General features: G+C 38.9%; 1 protein-coding gene across 1 annotated transcript in view; it reads right to left on the reverse strand.

The window, feature by feature from the left end:
- The window catches only part of PDZD8 (PDZ domain containing 8), a 57,275-nt gene that overhangs the window by 22,482 nt on the left and 18,647 nt on the right, over positions 1-16,146 (reverse strand). Inside the window, exons 2-3 of the mRNA XM_068688834.1 lie at positions 15,066-15,188; positions 8,981-9,083 (exon numbers count right to left, since the gene is read on the reverse strand). Coding sequence (XP_068544935.1) covers positions 8,981-9,083; positions 15,066-15,188 — 226 coding nt within the window. The remainder of the gene's footprint in view (positions 1-8,980; positions 9,084-15,065; positions 15,189-16,146) is intronic.

Below are 16,146 nucleotides of genomic sequence, written 5' to 3' on the forward strand. Positions count from 1 at the left end.
CAGATTTTTCTCCTGCTATTCCAAAGACAGAAAATAACCACAGTATTCTAGGCAGTGAAAACAATGACAAAACATAAATAGTCCAATCACCATTTTCTTTAGCAGTGTTGCCCCCAGATGCTGAGCTCCATCCTACTAGACCTGCAAGTGATTTATAACACTAGAGATAAGCATCTAATTTCTGCTTCAGCTTGTGGTAAAGAAGGGGAAAGGAAGAAAAAAAAATTAGTCATTTTGAGGTATATTTCAGTTAAATAACTGCAGCACTCTAGGAAGGTAAGACACGACCCACGTAACAACACTGTACTTACTCTCAATCCAAAAATTTGAACTACTCAACTCATTTGACTTCAAAAAACAGCAGCGTGACATAAGACTATACTCAGGAGAAGGAATTCCTCCCACAAAATGAAAGGCTTTCTTTGCAGTCACTCAGTATTTTATAGGCTCATATTTTGATGCTTTTACCACAAAATTTAAGACCACTAGATAGCAACTGTCTGTGCTGTATGAAAATTCATTTTCCTCCTGTTGAAGAACGTCAAATACATTAAAGAACAGCAGGCTCTTTAGTGAAATCGTTAATAAAATTATTGTATTATATATTAAATATTAATTAAGGATATTTTCAGAAACCTTCATTTCCAAATTTATTCCTGATATTTAGCCTGATTATGCTTAAGATAATGTAATTTTTGTGTTTAAACCAATTAAAATAGCAATGAGAATCAGACCTAAGTACTGAGATTTCCTCTACTAATGAAAACTTTAGTATACATTAATATAGCCTGCATATCAAGTTTCCTTGAATGCTTTAATGCCATCTGTCAAAACCTCACCAGAACAGAAGGGTCACTGTTGAAATCCAGACAGATGCATAGGGCCAGCACTGGGTAAGCAGCCTGAATCATACAGAGAACCAGAAAAGAGACTTGTGCATCTCACCACTTAATGCCAACAGCTCCACTTAGCAACTTTAAGTGCAAACCAAGCTCCTAAGTGTGTAACATGTTGCAGGCCAAAGGAGATGTGTAAAAAGAGTACAAGCTTATGCCAGGTACCACGAGCCAGAGCAGCTCCTGCTGACTATGGCAACAATAGTGAGCAAACTTCTGTTACAAGAGCAACAGGTAACTTACCAACAGCAGAACCTTTCCAGCTACATTGCAACCTGTACCAGCCACCCTGTTTGGAAGCCTCTCGTTTCATACACCCCTCCCAGGTCTGTTCTTGGTGCTGAAGAATCTGCTTCCTTGGTGCAGAGCATCATTTTAGTGACCATCAATCCACCTACCTTTCAGCTATCTCCATCTGCTCCCTGTATTACAATTTTGTGTCCTCAAAAACATCTCAGCTTCTGATGGCCCAGTTCAGCTGCCAAACACATGCCCTTATGTCTCACTGTTTCATTCTGCCAAAATGAATTGCTCTTCTGAGTCGCTGAAGACCTCATATTTCTCCTGTCTAGGTATGTGGTTTTTTTTTCAGCCTATAAAATGAGAAGTAGAACCTTTCCAGGAGGCCAACCTGCAACAGGCTTCCTTTACTTCATGAAGTCTGCCGATGTTATTCGCTGCTATTACTGATTTAATGGAGTTTTTAACTCTTGCTAAATCTCCAAACAGCAAACTTGGGTTAAAAAACAACAACAACAACAACAAAACACAAACGAACAAAAAAAAAAAAAAAACAAGACACAAAAGCTAAATACAACTAATTTCTAATAGGATTTTACCCAAATTAGTTAACTCCTCTTAGACATTAATTTGCATACACAGACTCTCCCTGTTCCTTAAACATCGTATGTTAAGAAAAGGTTAACTTTTATAATGGTTCTCCAAGAAAATATATCTAAAAAGTAAACAAGAAGACCCAAAAGGAACACAAACTTTAAACAAGCAATGAGAAGTTATTTTTCTAAAGGTGGTTGTGAGTATCTGTGTTTAAGCAACTACCTTGAATGCACTGAAACAAAACTAAGAACTAATTGCACACTGCTGTTTGAAGAAGTTTTGGCAATTGCTTGCTTGGGTAAGATGAAAATCTTCTTACCCCTTCACATCACCCATCGTATGAAAAGGCTAAAAACAAATACATTGATTCTAACTTTACCATATGACTACTACTTCGATTTTTATTGACGGGTAATCAGGTTAGTCAGATTGCTATTCTAATTTAGAGGCTCTCCCAACTAGACTTGACTCTATGACAAGACTGGATGCTATGAATTGTTTCCAAGAATGCCAGGAGACAGAAAATGCTTAATAGGAACTTCAAACAAATTTTAAAGTTTTCAATAGATTTTTAAAAGTTTCCACTTTGCTGCTTTCATTTTATGCCTCGGATAGGAGACACTTGGCCAGTCTGCCAATTGGTAAAAGAAACTCCATACAATAATTCCATTCGAAGTTGATAAAGTTTAGTTTCTTTTTCTTCACGTGCTTCATGGGAAAACAATCCAGTCTGAATATACCAAAATGACAAAGGATGCTTCATGACGGACATGTAAATATAAGGTCTGATTTAAAAGGAAAAACTAAAACAAAACAAAAACCAAGCTAGGTTTCTGAAAACGCATCTCAGGCTTCTAGTTTTAAACAGTTTGGAAGCTGCACACCCAAAACAACACTGTCAAGCACACCCCCAAACCAAACACCTACCTTTGGAAATGATGACCTTCAGGAAGCAGAACTCGGAGGGATGGTTCACTGATAACCACTTCAAAGAGAAGAGGGGCCTGAGCTTGCCACCCCCCATGCAACAGCCACCAGACCGAGCCGCTTGCCTGGCTGCCGAGCTTCGCAACAGGGCAGAACAACAGAGTTTAGAAAATCCTTCCAGAAACGCACTGAACTGCCCAGAAACCATTTTGTTTACTCTGGTCAATAAAGCCCTGTTATCTCTCGTACAATGGGCCATACCGTTTATACAAACAAGGTTAGCTTTCATGCATCAGACATCTATTTATTTAGCAAGATCAGCTATCACAGTAAATCAATTTCTTCGCAAATGAGAAACACAGCTGCTGTGAGAAGTACTTAGAACTCTTTCCTGCATCTAATATTTGGAACAGATGAGAAGAACACAAAAAAGTCAGCACGGTAATACACTAAAATAAGGCGCTGACTTAGAGGTTACTAGCATTTTTAAGGAAAAGAGATCAAGTTGCATTGACTTAATAGTTTTATGTTTTAAATGTGAAGTTGCAGTTAATAAGTATTATAAGACAATCTTATAAGACAATCTGCAGTTTCTATTCAAACTAGGTACTATTCGAATATGGAAGTAACTCAACTAAAAGTTAACAAGCACGTACTACAGGTTTCTTACTATGTGAACAAGCTTCAAAGCAAAAATACACCGCTAAAATTAATGTTGCTTATCAGTTCAGGAAACAGCACTAACAGAATAGAAGACAAAACTTAGTTTTTAGTGGACATTTTGCTCAAGCACAGTCGGTTCTCAGAGATGAATTCGCCTAAGAATTGAAGCAAGAGTTGGGGGCCAGGGAAGCACAACCACCAGCAAGCATTAAGCCCTGCTCCTAACAGATTCTTCTCTCTCGTGTTATTTTATTCATTAATCTTTTTACCTGGCATTTTACATTTGAAACCCAGAAAGCTGGGTTCATTACAAGCAATATGAACCTCTGCAGAACTCCAACCCCTCTGACTTTGAACCTGGACACGGGGAGAAAAGCACACGTAAGGATTATTACTGACTTGGATGCACTCGATGCATTTCACGCTGGCTGCTACCAGAGGCAGCGGAGTGTGGAGAGCTCTGCTTCTTAACCACCGTAACCCCACATGAGGGTATGCATGCCCAAGAACACAGTATATGATATCTTATGATTGATTTTTACAAACAGGCAATAAATATTAGGTCAGGCTGCGACTACACTGATGACACCTTATTCTGAACTACTTGAACATACACGTACCAAGAAAAGAGAAAGATTTTTTTGGCTTGCTTTTGTTTTAATGTTCATATCCACGTCTCTGCAAAGCAAAGCACTGCAGTGTGCTTCCCCAGAAGGTCTCATTAAATAACAGAGAAGCTTTCTTAAGCCTCCAGTCAAAAAAGCTTAAATGTTTAGGATGAGCCAGAAAAAATCCTGATGGCCTTCAAGTTTATTTGAAAGACGGATTACAGAATATTATGTAAGGCACAAATCTCAGAACTATTCCCCATTGTATTTACAAATATTATCAAATTTTACAAGATCATGAATTTTCATAAAAAGTGACATTTTGAAAAAGCTTCGCTTGCTTTAATCCTCCTCCTTTCTTTTGATAGGATTAAACATTGAAATGGCAGACTGTTAAATAAGCAGACTGAAATGCCAACTGTGAGGCATTTAACTCCATGTATTTACAAATTAACGTTTCACAGTTGCTTCAAAATTTGACATTATTGTTTAGTATCTTCAGGCAACTCATTTCAGAAGGTGCTGGATTTGATCTACATTATTTCTCATTTTACATTCGTATGTCACTCTACTGGAACACCTGTAAGGTTCCCTTAATCCCTGACAAAGGAAATTTGGTTTTATGAAAGGCTGAGAAATATCCCTTCGTTTTTATCAGAATGTTTTTATTAAAAAAGCCTGCCTATAGCAATTTCAAAGTCACCATTAAATTTACGTGTAAAAATCCATAGCTGTCAAAATAACCCCCCCAAAACAGAGAAGATCATAGCCTATATGTGTATACACACACACAGATTTGGTGTAATACTGAGAGGTAGATGTCAGTGGTCTTCCCCTCCAACTATTCCAGTATCAGCCTCTGAATATTCAGAGAGAATGAGAGAAAAGTGCAAGTGGAATTCCTAAAGTGTAGTGGGACACATCTGAATTCTTCAATTCTGTATATTATGCTGCTTCAGAGGTTATTTGTGTGCTTCTGAGAACTGCTGCAAAAGCACAGTCCTATGGGCTATCAGATGTAGCATTTTAGACAGAAATATCTAATTTGCAGAATATGAAATGAAGTTCCTGCATTGCCCATGTTTGCATTTACAGAAGAGATTTCCAAAACAAGCAAAGCCCAAGTAACAACAACAAAAAGAGCCCTCAAAACAGATTCCCCAAAGCCCTTATTGCCTTTAAGGATATGGAAGTGCTGCCATTCCTACAGCGTTACCTCAAGGAGCAACATCATTGAAAACAGAATTTAAAGGTTTTCCCTCAAATTTTCTCAGAGTATATGACGTGATTATTTCAAAATCAGAAGTAATTACCCTGTGCTCCTGAATTTCTTGTGGAAAAAAAAAAGGCAGAAAAAGATAGACAAGAGAAATCACAGAGCATTTTGTTTCATAACTGAGAACCTTTCTCCCATTACTCTACATTCTTACATCCAATGAAGAGCACAAATTTTTCATATATGCACACACTGCCCAGTATTTAGGTAAAGATATACCTAAATTTTTTAGCTATGAAATACCTGTCTACTAATCCAATGTTGCTAACTGCTGTCTAATTACTACATCCTATGCATAAATAAATTTTACATAGCAATGCAGTGATTAACGTTAATTCCAGCAGCACACACTACTAATTAAGGTATTTACGAATGTTTACTTATGTCACATGGGAATGTGCCAAATCATCTCTCTAGAAACACCTTTGTATTAGGACACTTCAGAAATAGTCTAGACGTGCTCAATAACACAGCACCTTTTTTCAAAAACCAATTTTGACATCTACTAATATTCCATAAATAATGGGATCAGATTAAAGTCTCACCAAATTCATTATGAAGTATTAAGCCTGTCTAATCTTCTATCACTATTACTAACCTAGTAAAAAAATAAAAATGCTAATAAGTGCAGAAAGTTATGAGAATTTTCTTCAGGAACATTGTTGAGTGCAATCACTCAGGTGACAAATTCTGAATGACGAAGATGATGAATGGTGCCTGGATGACACCATTACAAATTACAGACACTTTTCAACCAGAACCTATTTAACTATTTCTCACTTCAACTTAGTCTATTATTTCTCCTCCATAGCTTCTGAACCTATTATTCATTCCAGCAACTTCATCTCAAATAATTATTGTACACAAGGGCAATAAAAGAAGGATTTAATATTAGCAAGATATTCATATAGTTGCAATTACTCAGGAAAATAAGTAAGTTCCAATCTTAAGTACGTTAGCAACATTTCTCTTTTAACTGCGGGGCTTGGCAAATTCTCTTGCCTCCCAGCAAGATCTCTTGATACTTTGTGACTTAACTTGCATATTTAAAGTCATTTCCTAAGGAAAAGAGACTTCTGTGATTTCCCTACATCTGGTGAACTGAAGCTGAAAAGCAACACAGTTTTGCAAGGTGCTAACTTACAGGTGCTGTATTCAACCACATCACGACTTTCAAATACAGGACCTTAAAGTTCAGTCACCTGAAGCTCACGGCAGCTGAACCCAGTGAGTTCCTCACACTGGCAGCAGAGCTAGAGGGTGAGCAACGCAGATCAGGAGCCTGTGCTCTCTGGCAGGCAGCGACTGAGCAATGAAGAACTGGAACACAGATACTTAAACTTCTGCACATTGCAAGCCAAAAGCCAAAATTCTGAAAACCTGCCATTTCACTTTAGGTGCTCAAACAGAAGATGAGCTGAATCTCAGCCTGAGTACTTTTTTTATTTTCTTTTTTTAATATATAATTTTAAACAGGACCCGTGCCTTTCTGCTTGCCATCAGTTTAGCCCTACTGCCATCTGCTGTCAGGAACACACAGTGCCACACTGTCTGCCAGCAAAAGAGCAACAGGACACATCCTAATATTGCTACTCAAGATAACCTATAAATTAGCACAAATCAGTTCATCCAGAGTACTATGTTAAATCAGCGCACTGCCACCGTAACTACCAGAGCAGCAACCCTGAGAGTGTGTTCACAGTTTCACACACTGACTGTCCCCACAAAGGGGTCATTCAGATAAATAAATTAGTATCAGAACTGGGTGCAAACCCTGAAATGGTTTTCTAAACACTGACAATATTGCCTGTTTCTTGAAAATTTTGAAATACTTGTTAGGAATGGGTTAAAACTATGAACTGGCCAGAATTAGGGCTGAATTGCTCCTGTATCATCTTTATGCAATCATACAAACAGAATTAAATCTTTAGAGGTAGAATATAGCAAACCAGAAGTTAAACAAAATTATCAGCTCCATAAAACAGATTAAACAAAAATATCTGCAAACAAATTACCCCAAACCTCTACCTTGCCTACTGACTCAATGAAATCTTGAAACTTCTAGGGTTAACTAAACTCAGTAAATCCTCTCAGGACCGCTGCAACCCATTATGCTTCCTAACACCTCTGGCAGCGCGATGCTTTGCAGCTGACACTAGTTTAAGCTGCCACCATCCCTCTCTTCTTTCCCTACACACCTTTCCTCCTCTTTTGGCTAGCACTGCAGCTGCAGCTATCACACAAAGAGTCAGCTCAGGGAGCCGACGTGCCTAGCTCAACCAAACAGCCCTGACTGGAGAAGGCCAAGACAGACAACTCCAGAAAACACAGTCCTGAGCCACCACTGGTTCCTACAACGTTCGGCTGCTGACCCAGGCTCCAAGAAAGCTCTCAGAAGTTTCTCTGCCTGCACACCAGCTCCTGACTCCCTGCTTGTGCCTTCCCGCCTGCCTCCCCATGCTGTGCTCAGAAAGCTAATTGCAACCGAGTGCTTGAGAGGGCTGAGGAAGCAAGAGTGCATCCTTTCCACCCGTCAAGTTTTTCACTCGACTGAGAATACAGCAGCTGCAACAACAAGAGGCAGCTGTCTTTGCTGCTCAGACACACATCCGTTTAGGCAAGACACAGTACACGGAAAATACTTCCTGTGTAATATACCCAAAACAGTATTTTTGTCTACTACACTCTATACTCAAAACAAATACCATAGCAGTTGTCACCAGGAGTTTTTAAAACACCACAGAATGGAATTTAACTGCGGAAACTGAAGGAGGTGCTGAATGGCTTCTGGCCACTCCATCCAGACAACGCTGCCGGTCTCCAGAACTCCAGTCTGGTGCAGCAAAGGCACAGGGCTTAAGCTAGTTGCACTCAGACAGCAGAGGGTAAAATGCAGGACATTGATTTTCGTTGTGGTGATTTCTTTGTATGAAGCCAGTTGTTAAGATAAAGTCTTTTTAAAGCTTCTCTTGTTTTCAATAGGCACAGTACTTACTGCTCAGCATAAGCCCAATTCCATTTGATGACTACCACAATATCACTAATGTGAAATTTAAAGGCTCTTTCATATATTGCACCTCTTGTTTGACAGGGAAAAAAAGGCAACTCATCCTCCAAGGAAAAAAAAGGAGAAATGCAATTTGTAGGCTCAGTGCTGCTGAACTCACATTATCAAGTACGATAATAAAAGATTAACATACAATACCACTAATACTGCCACTTTCTATATTTGCAGACACTTGTAAAAGCATTTTTCTGCAGCAGACCTGGGAGGATTCATATGCTCAAAAGAGACCTACAGCAATTCCCTCTGCCTTTTGTCAAAAATACAGACAAAAGGAGGAAATCAGTCTAACCTAACCCTCTGATCACATACATCTTCAATGCCTGTGTCAGAAGGGAATAGGCTCAGTGAAAGACAGATAAATCTCCTTCACTGTTTTCATTGTTTCATTCACTGTTTCTCATTGCCTCACTCAAATGTAACAGAACTACAAAATACCTATTTTACACTGACTGTTTTAATGCATTGGTACAGCTGATAATCAATATGCTCCAATCAGGTACATTTTCAAGCACAGCTGTGACAACTGAACATGATCCATCCATGCTGATCTGACAATGAATTAAAAAATAGTAACTGGTCCATTATATTTTAGGGTTTTCCTCCTGCTAAATCACCTATTTTGTTGTTCAAAAGATACATTCTTTCTAGACAATGTGCTAAGAACATAAAACATACTGCAATATGTAAAGCTTAAACCTGTTTTTACCGTTTTAATGGAACTCCTTGATTTTTCTTCCCAAACATTACTGCTCAGCTCCATTGTGCAATGAACATTTGTTTCTCTTTCATAGGATCCAAATATAAACAACCTGAAACAGAAAAGCGTACAGTAAGAATTGTAATACTAGTATGCATCCTAAGTATCATATTAAACTCCACGTTCTTCCTTTGTACACCCCATTACTATTTTCAATGTGTACAGACACAGAAGTGCATACCTAAGTGATTCCAAAAGCACAGCCTTTCACAAAATGCAAGGCACTGCCACCCTCTAGTGGAAGTATTTTACACGTATCTAAAATTGTTTTAAAATGTTAGCTAGGGCTTTAGGGGCAGGGTTTTAGAGGGAGGAAGGGGTGTTTGTTGTTTGCTTTTTTTGTTTGTTTGTTTTTAAAGTGTTCAATTGGCAGATTACTATTTTTATATAAAATAATAGCTTAAAAAATAAAGCAGTTACAGATACAAGAGTCTTTCGCTCTAGTCCTACACTTCACAACATACAACAGCTTTCCTTGGTTGGAGAGAGAGTGTTACTGTAGTAGCAAAGTCACAGATACACAGTCAGCAGTAAACTATTTCCTAACAAACAGAAGTGGTTCTTCAGGCATCTTATTCTATTCCAGAAGGCTACAAAGCTTTTCAGTTAGGTAACAGTGCTATAAGAGGGGGTGTGTGGGAAGCAATGAAGTTGTACACAGTTTCTCTCTCAGTACTTAGAAGCAAATAAATATTTGGGAATAAAAACCTCCGATAAATTGTGCTCTTCCAAGAGAGCCATTAGAAACGATCCTTGTCAAATGCATATAGAAAACTTCAAAATAAATAAGTCTAAGCTTTCATCCAAACTAGCTTATTTATGGCTGTGATTTATTACACAACTCTTCAGATGGAGACAAAAACTGTAATCAAATCACAGCAATATTCTGTTCATTTTGATGTTTTTAATTAATGTTTCTCGGTTAAGTATTTATGATTAAAAAGTGTGTAGATTTCTAGATATGGAGATATCTATATTATTATATATTAAATATACTTTGAAAATTAAGTAAAAACAATTGAAAGCAACTTTTTTAAGCAACTGGAATTGGTAAAATTACCCCAATCCCAAGGAAACACACCTCATTCTACAACAGCTTTCTAGCCTGCGTTAAAGCACAGGGAATGGAAGAAGTATTCCTTTTGTGTGTATCTCTACAAATAATTCAACTGCGAAGATTCTTACAGTTACTCAGTTCTACATCTACCCCTGGGTTGGTGCCCAGCATTTTGCTGTGTTTGCTGTTCCAGGTGCCAGCCTTGTGGCTGCATGCTGTGCTGCCAGCCTCAGGTGTCCAGGCTGCGTGCTGCCCCATCCCTTCTACTGAAACCCTGCAAAGAGCAGCTGTCAGTGGCACTTCCAGCTTGACCTTCAGCACTCGTTTGTCTAGACGCTATTGATTTGATTACAGTAAGCAGAAATCCAGCCTCAGAACCAAGCGATCAGGTATTTTGTCTGGGCAAGACTAAGTTCCTTCAGGGTTACCTAAACTGACCAGCTCATACCCTTTTTGCTCATTTTTAAACTATCCTCAGCAACCTTCCGTGGCTCTCCTATTCTACTTTTCGTAGTTGCTTTTGAAAAATGCACTTTTTCTTCTGTGTCAACTGCAACTCATCGCCACCAGCTAGTTCAGTAAAGTTTTTCCACAGTTGGTCATTGCTTGCACACATTGCATTTCACCCGACAGGACCGGACAAGTTTCCTCTCCAGCTTTGCAAAGGAGGGAAGCATGGTGGGTCAGGGGGTTGGGGGGAACAATAACGAAGCTGATCAAAGATCCAGTTGGTTAATGCAGTTCAAAAGATAAAAGACAGACAGACAAAACTCTCAACAGTGTATCTTCCAGGAGTCCTTGCCTGTTTCTAAACCCCTAATTCCTCTAAAATACCAGTGCAGCAGCTATTTATCTGTCTTGCACTGGTGACAAGTAACATACAAGAACAAGGACAGGAGGTACATCACAACTGGGGAAAAAAAAAAAGTGATTTTCAACTATACCATAACGTAAAAGGTGCATAGGAAACAATGAGATTTCATGTTATATTACGCTACCCACACCCTACTTGAAGAACCGTATTGCAGGACAGCAAAAATGCACGCTTAAAGAGCAGTCCTGGTCCATGGACACTTTGTGCTGGAGTTTGGAATACAATTTCCAGTTTCAGGAAGACAAAGGGGAAATTTTCGCTTCTATGCCACTAAGGAAGTTTTTGTTTGAATAACATCTCCGATAGCACGCAAACAGAAGAGCTGGATTCTCCAGTGCAGCTGCAGATAAAGACTGATTACAATCGCATCACAGCACACCTCAAACAACTGCATATTGAAATGCAGATTACTGTGTACTCCACAGATGTAACATTTATAAGCCAGTAACAAACAGTGTATGAAAGACGCCCTGAAACAAAGTTTATAGCCCAAGCAAAAATTACACCAGTAAGAAAAAATGATTGAGTTACTGCCTGAGTAATTAAAATAGGTATATAGAAGGATGATTTCTACTGCTTCCCTACCTCCAGACGGGATACCCTCGGGTAAGCACAAGGCAGAGCAGAGTGATTCAGCAGAGCAGCCGGAACAGCAGCAGCTCCGGGCTGTCCCGGCACCGTACAGACCCCAAATGTTATAGGAGGCCCCCTGGCAGAGGGCAGGCAGCAGAACGGGGCCTAGGCGGGGGCAGTCTCAGCTCTTAGGGCTGATTGAAGCCCAGGACTTTAGCCTGTCTCTACAGTCCCCAAGAGAGGAGGATGACTAGAAGGGCTATCAAGCTGGCTGCTTTTTGTAGGGTGATACAAAAGGGTTGATATGCAAATCCAACAAGAACCCCGTATGTACAAAGCACACATCAATCTATACTAACATCTTATTTATTACCAGGTACATAAAAGCAAGCTCAATGTATTTCCTTTACAACTTTTTTTTTTTTTTTTTTTTTTTAACTTTTTTAATTTCAACTGTGACCATTTTATTTGCAAACAGTTTTGGAGTCAAAATAAGCAGAATATTTCCTGAATTTTAAGAATGCCAAAAGCAGATTCAACATCCACACACTGCTGCATGAAGTCCACTCAAGGGCAAAAGGGAAAAAAAATAAACATAAAACTCCAAACCTAACACATCGGTCTCGGGTACACACTGCAGTGTTTTACAAAATGACCGTCTTCGGAAAATTCTCCTTGTCCACAAAGGTTATTAAAACAAATGTTCATTTTAAAAGCCCACATTGTGGCACAGTTTTAGAAGAATATTCTGCTTAATATAGTAAGAGTTGACAGGATTTAAGACTTTCTTCGCAGAGTACCTTTAAAAAGTCATATGGGGAGATTTAACAGCGTGTTGCTTTGTTCTTTTCTCTCCTTAAAAAAAATTAAGGCAAGGATGCAATTGTTAGTCTAACTTAAGTTTTTCCTTTCTCTTTTGTAGAAGAAAGAAACTGTCACATTGTACAATGTTTTCACCTACAGATACATTTTTGCAATGAAAGTATTCTGTGAAGGTGTTACAATCATAAAAACATGCTTTCAATAGGTCAGACAAAAATTGTAAAATGTTATCTACACCAGTGAAGTTTCCATTCTTTCAATAATTTCATGTAAAAATACACAAAAATTTTCTTTCAAACAAGTAACAAGGTGATTAGAAAAAGTGCAAGAAGTATGCATTTGGATATGTGAAGAACAAAATGAAATTAAGTTAGACATTTCTAACATACAAAGAGTTTGCAAGATGCTTCATCACTGCAATTTCACTGCTGTCGTTCAAGACTTAATTGCTTAGAACAGAAAACAGGAACTGAACGCTACTACTCCACGCAAGGACCAAAGCAAAGCTTAAACCACTCAGCTCTGCCATTGCTACCCTAGTGAGAAAGAATGTAAAATCCTCAGGCATTGAGCAAAACTGAAAAATATACAGAAATCATGGTGATCTTCACTTCTGGCATTGGTAAGATTGCCAAGGAAGAAAACTTCAGGTGCCCCCCTCCAGATGACGGTTCTCATTAGAGGATGCCGACCATTCTGCTGTGAATTCACTCACACAGACTGCCTGTGATGGAAGAGGCTCTTGAGGTTCAGTGACCTCAAAGCACCTTTGGGTGAAGAACTAAGAAGTCTGGGGAAATGAAGCAATGCTCAGTCAGTACCAGGTCACAGCACTCACTGGAAGGCTCCAGGCGAAGTCCCAGCACGCCAGCAGGGACTGCAACAGGTCTGCAGAGGTCCCAGCAGCAGATGTTGGTGAAAAACTCTCCGCATGTCAGCATATGGAGTGGTATTGCAAAAAGAAACCTTGCCAACAGCCCCGGATAGCCTTCACACGCAGTAGTAATGAAAAGGGAAATTGTGACATTGCTACTTTTGTGCATATTGTGTATTTCTTTCTCTACTTCCAAAGTCCTCTCCGTGCCTTTCAGCTTCTACCTCACAAATGTCTTCAGGTGCAAAGCAAGCAAGAATATTCATTTAGAGGGGTATTTTGGAGACAGCAGCTGTGGTTAAGTTCAAAAAAAGGATGGAACAACTTGGAAGATCTGAGAAATTACTGTAGGACCAAAGTCAGCCATGTAAATTGAGATGTGTCTGTTCATACAGCTTTCAAGAGTGCATCTAGAAATTCCACACTGCATAAAATAGATTAAATCAGACCTGAAGCTCAAAAGGCCTGACAAGCCAGCAACTGCATCCTCTCGCTGCCATCTGATAAGCATCTGTGACAGCTGAAAATACTGAGAGGTCAGCTGATGATGTCAAACTGAGCAATCTGGCTTCTAGAAGGTAACGGAAAGAAGCAAAACAGTACTGTTACGTTGGCAACGTTGCACACAGTATGTCAGATGCAGGAAAGACACGGTATTTTAAAGTGACTTTCCAAACCAAAAACAACTGCATGTAACTTAAAGAGTTATTTTGGGCCCTATTATAATAAAAGCAAACACACTATTGAATTGAAATTGGAGACTGTCTACAGAGAGATCTTGAGCTTCTTTATTAAGAGGGGATGAAGAATAAATGCTCTTAACAACCAAGGAATGCACCAACGTTATTGGTGTGTTCATAGGAGGCTGATCACAACGCTAGGAAAAAAGGTAAGCAGCAATTTTACTGCCCCCCAAAATTAAAAAATAAAAATAAAAATCACTCATGACCAACACAATCAAGAAAGACCAAACAAGAAGCATAAGCAGAAGATCATCATCTAGAAATAAGCTTGTTGCAAATGGTGAATAGCACTGATAAAAGACATCATCACAGCAAATAAAGTTCCAAGATGGTTGTACAAGGCTACAAGAAAAAAAAAAAAAGCAAAAAGGAGCTTACTTGGCAATACAACTAATGAAAAAGCTAGTTAAAAAAAAACAAACACATTGTAAACCAGAGGTTTCGTTCATAAAGAGCAGAATGGCACAAGGCTAGATCAAAGCCTAAGCACCATGAAGATAAGATCTACCATAAACCAAGAACTAAAAGGTCTGACAAAACCAAACAAAAACCACAAAACCAAACCATGTCTGCATACCTTTGTCCAGTTTTAAAGAGAATAATTTTCTCTTCAATAAATAAGGAGGTACATTTTCTTTCTTCCCATTATTTTGTTCAAAACAAAGACAAATAATGCCTCATAAAACTTATTTGGATCGATCTAAGTAAAACAGTGAAACAATTACTTGCCTGTGCTTGCAACACAATACAATAGGATAATTACAACATTTATATTGTCCTGAAAAAGATTCATAATTTGGAGTGCCAAACAAATAAAAACAAAAACAAGAGGCACATTAGCTTTTAAACAGGCAAAATCCAAAATAAAAGGAAATCCCTGTTCATACATATACGCTGTAGAATTGCCTCAAACTTGCTACAGCTTTCATGTGTTCATTTCTACTTTAAAAATATATTTCTTGATTAAAGCTCCATCACAACAAAGATGCCACTTCTTGAATCAGCACAAGCTTACAGCTATAATTACTACGAATTAAGGAACATGTGTGTACTTGCTTAATAAAGAATAAGCAAAAGACCACAAAAGGTACCTTGTACATTCAATTAACGTGACTTGTAGTCGACCTTCTATCAGCAGAAAATCCTGTATACAGAGGTCCCGATCTTCATATTCATCAGGTGGTGATACTTGAAATGGAAAAAATGGCTTGAACCTGAAAAAAATACAGAAGAGAATTCAAATTACACAAATTGGACTACCACACCTTAAAAATAGTACGAGATTAGAAAGAATCTTTAATGCTCCAAGAGAGAAAAACTGCTATTTCCGCACATTTACTGCTCAAAAGGAACAAGCAGAAGTTAATAAAGTTAATAACACTTTCTGAACGGAGAAGATTGGAGAATCTTATTACAAGACCTTTTTGTAGGAAATACTTAAATAGGTTTAAGGTGAAGAAATACTAAGACCCTAAAACCTAAATTGTCACAACACTGCTGTACTTACAAGGACTGATACAACCTAAAAACCCGTACACTTTAGTTGCCGTACACTTTTAGTTTAGTTTAGTCTCTTATTTTGAAAGAAAATAAAAAATAAAAAAAATTTAATTGCCTTTTTTTTTTCCCTTTATCTTCTGGAATTAAAATTAAAATACAGATACTAAGTAGTTTTCCTTGAATTTTTATTTCTCCCATCACTGCATGTGGCTCGGGGAAAGCAGTTCATGTTCAAAACACCGAGTGTTTTACACCCGTTATCTCACCACACAACGAGCTCTTTCTGATAAGAATACACTGACTCATAAATCCAGCTTTCAGTTCTGAACGGCCCCGTTTCAGGGCTGGACACGGCCGCGATGCAGGGGGAGCGGGAGGGGGAGAGGCCGCACAGCTGCAGCCCCAGTCCCTCTCACGCACACGCTGCCCCTGCGATTCCAGCAGCAAGGGCCCCGACCTTGGAAATGGGAATATGTTATGGGAACGGCACTGCTATTTACATGAAGTGTTTGAGAAAGCACTCATAGGGGCTCTCTGCTTTCCATTTTTACTCATTGCTTGTTTCCTACCACTTTCCAGTGCCCGTTTTTCCCCTGTCACCGCCGGCCTTCCAGCAGCTCTTGCTGTTCGGAAGATGAACAAACAGCAGAAGATGAGCACCACTGCCTGCAG

Source organism: Anas acuta, chromosome 7 (genome assembly GCF_963932015.1).
Source record: "Anas acuta chromosome 7, bAnaAcu1.1, whole genome shotgun sequence".
Lineage (NCBI taxonomy): Eukaryota > Metazoa > Chordata > Aves > Anseriformes > Anatidae > Anas > Anas acuta.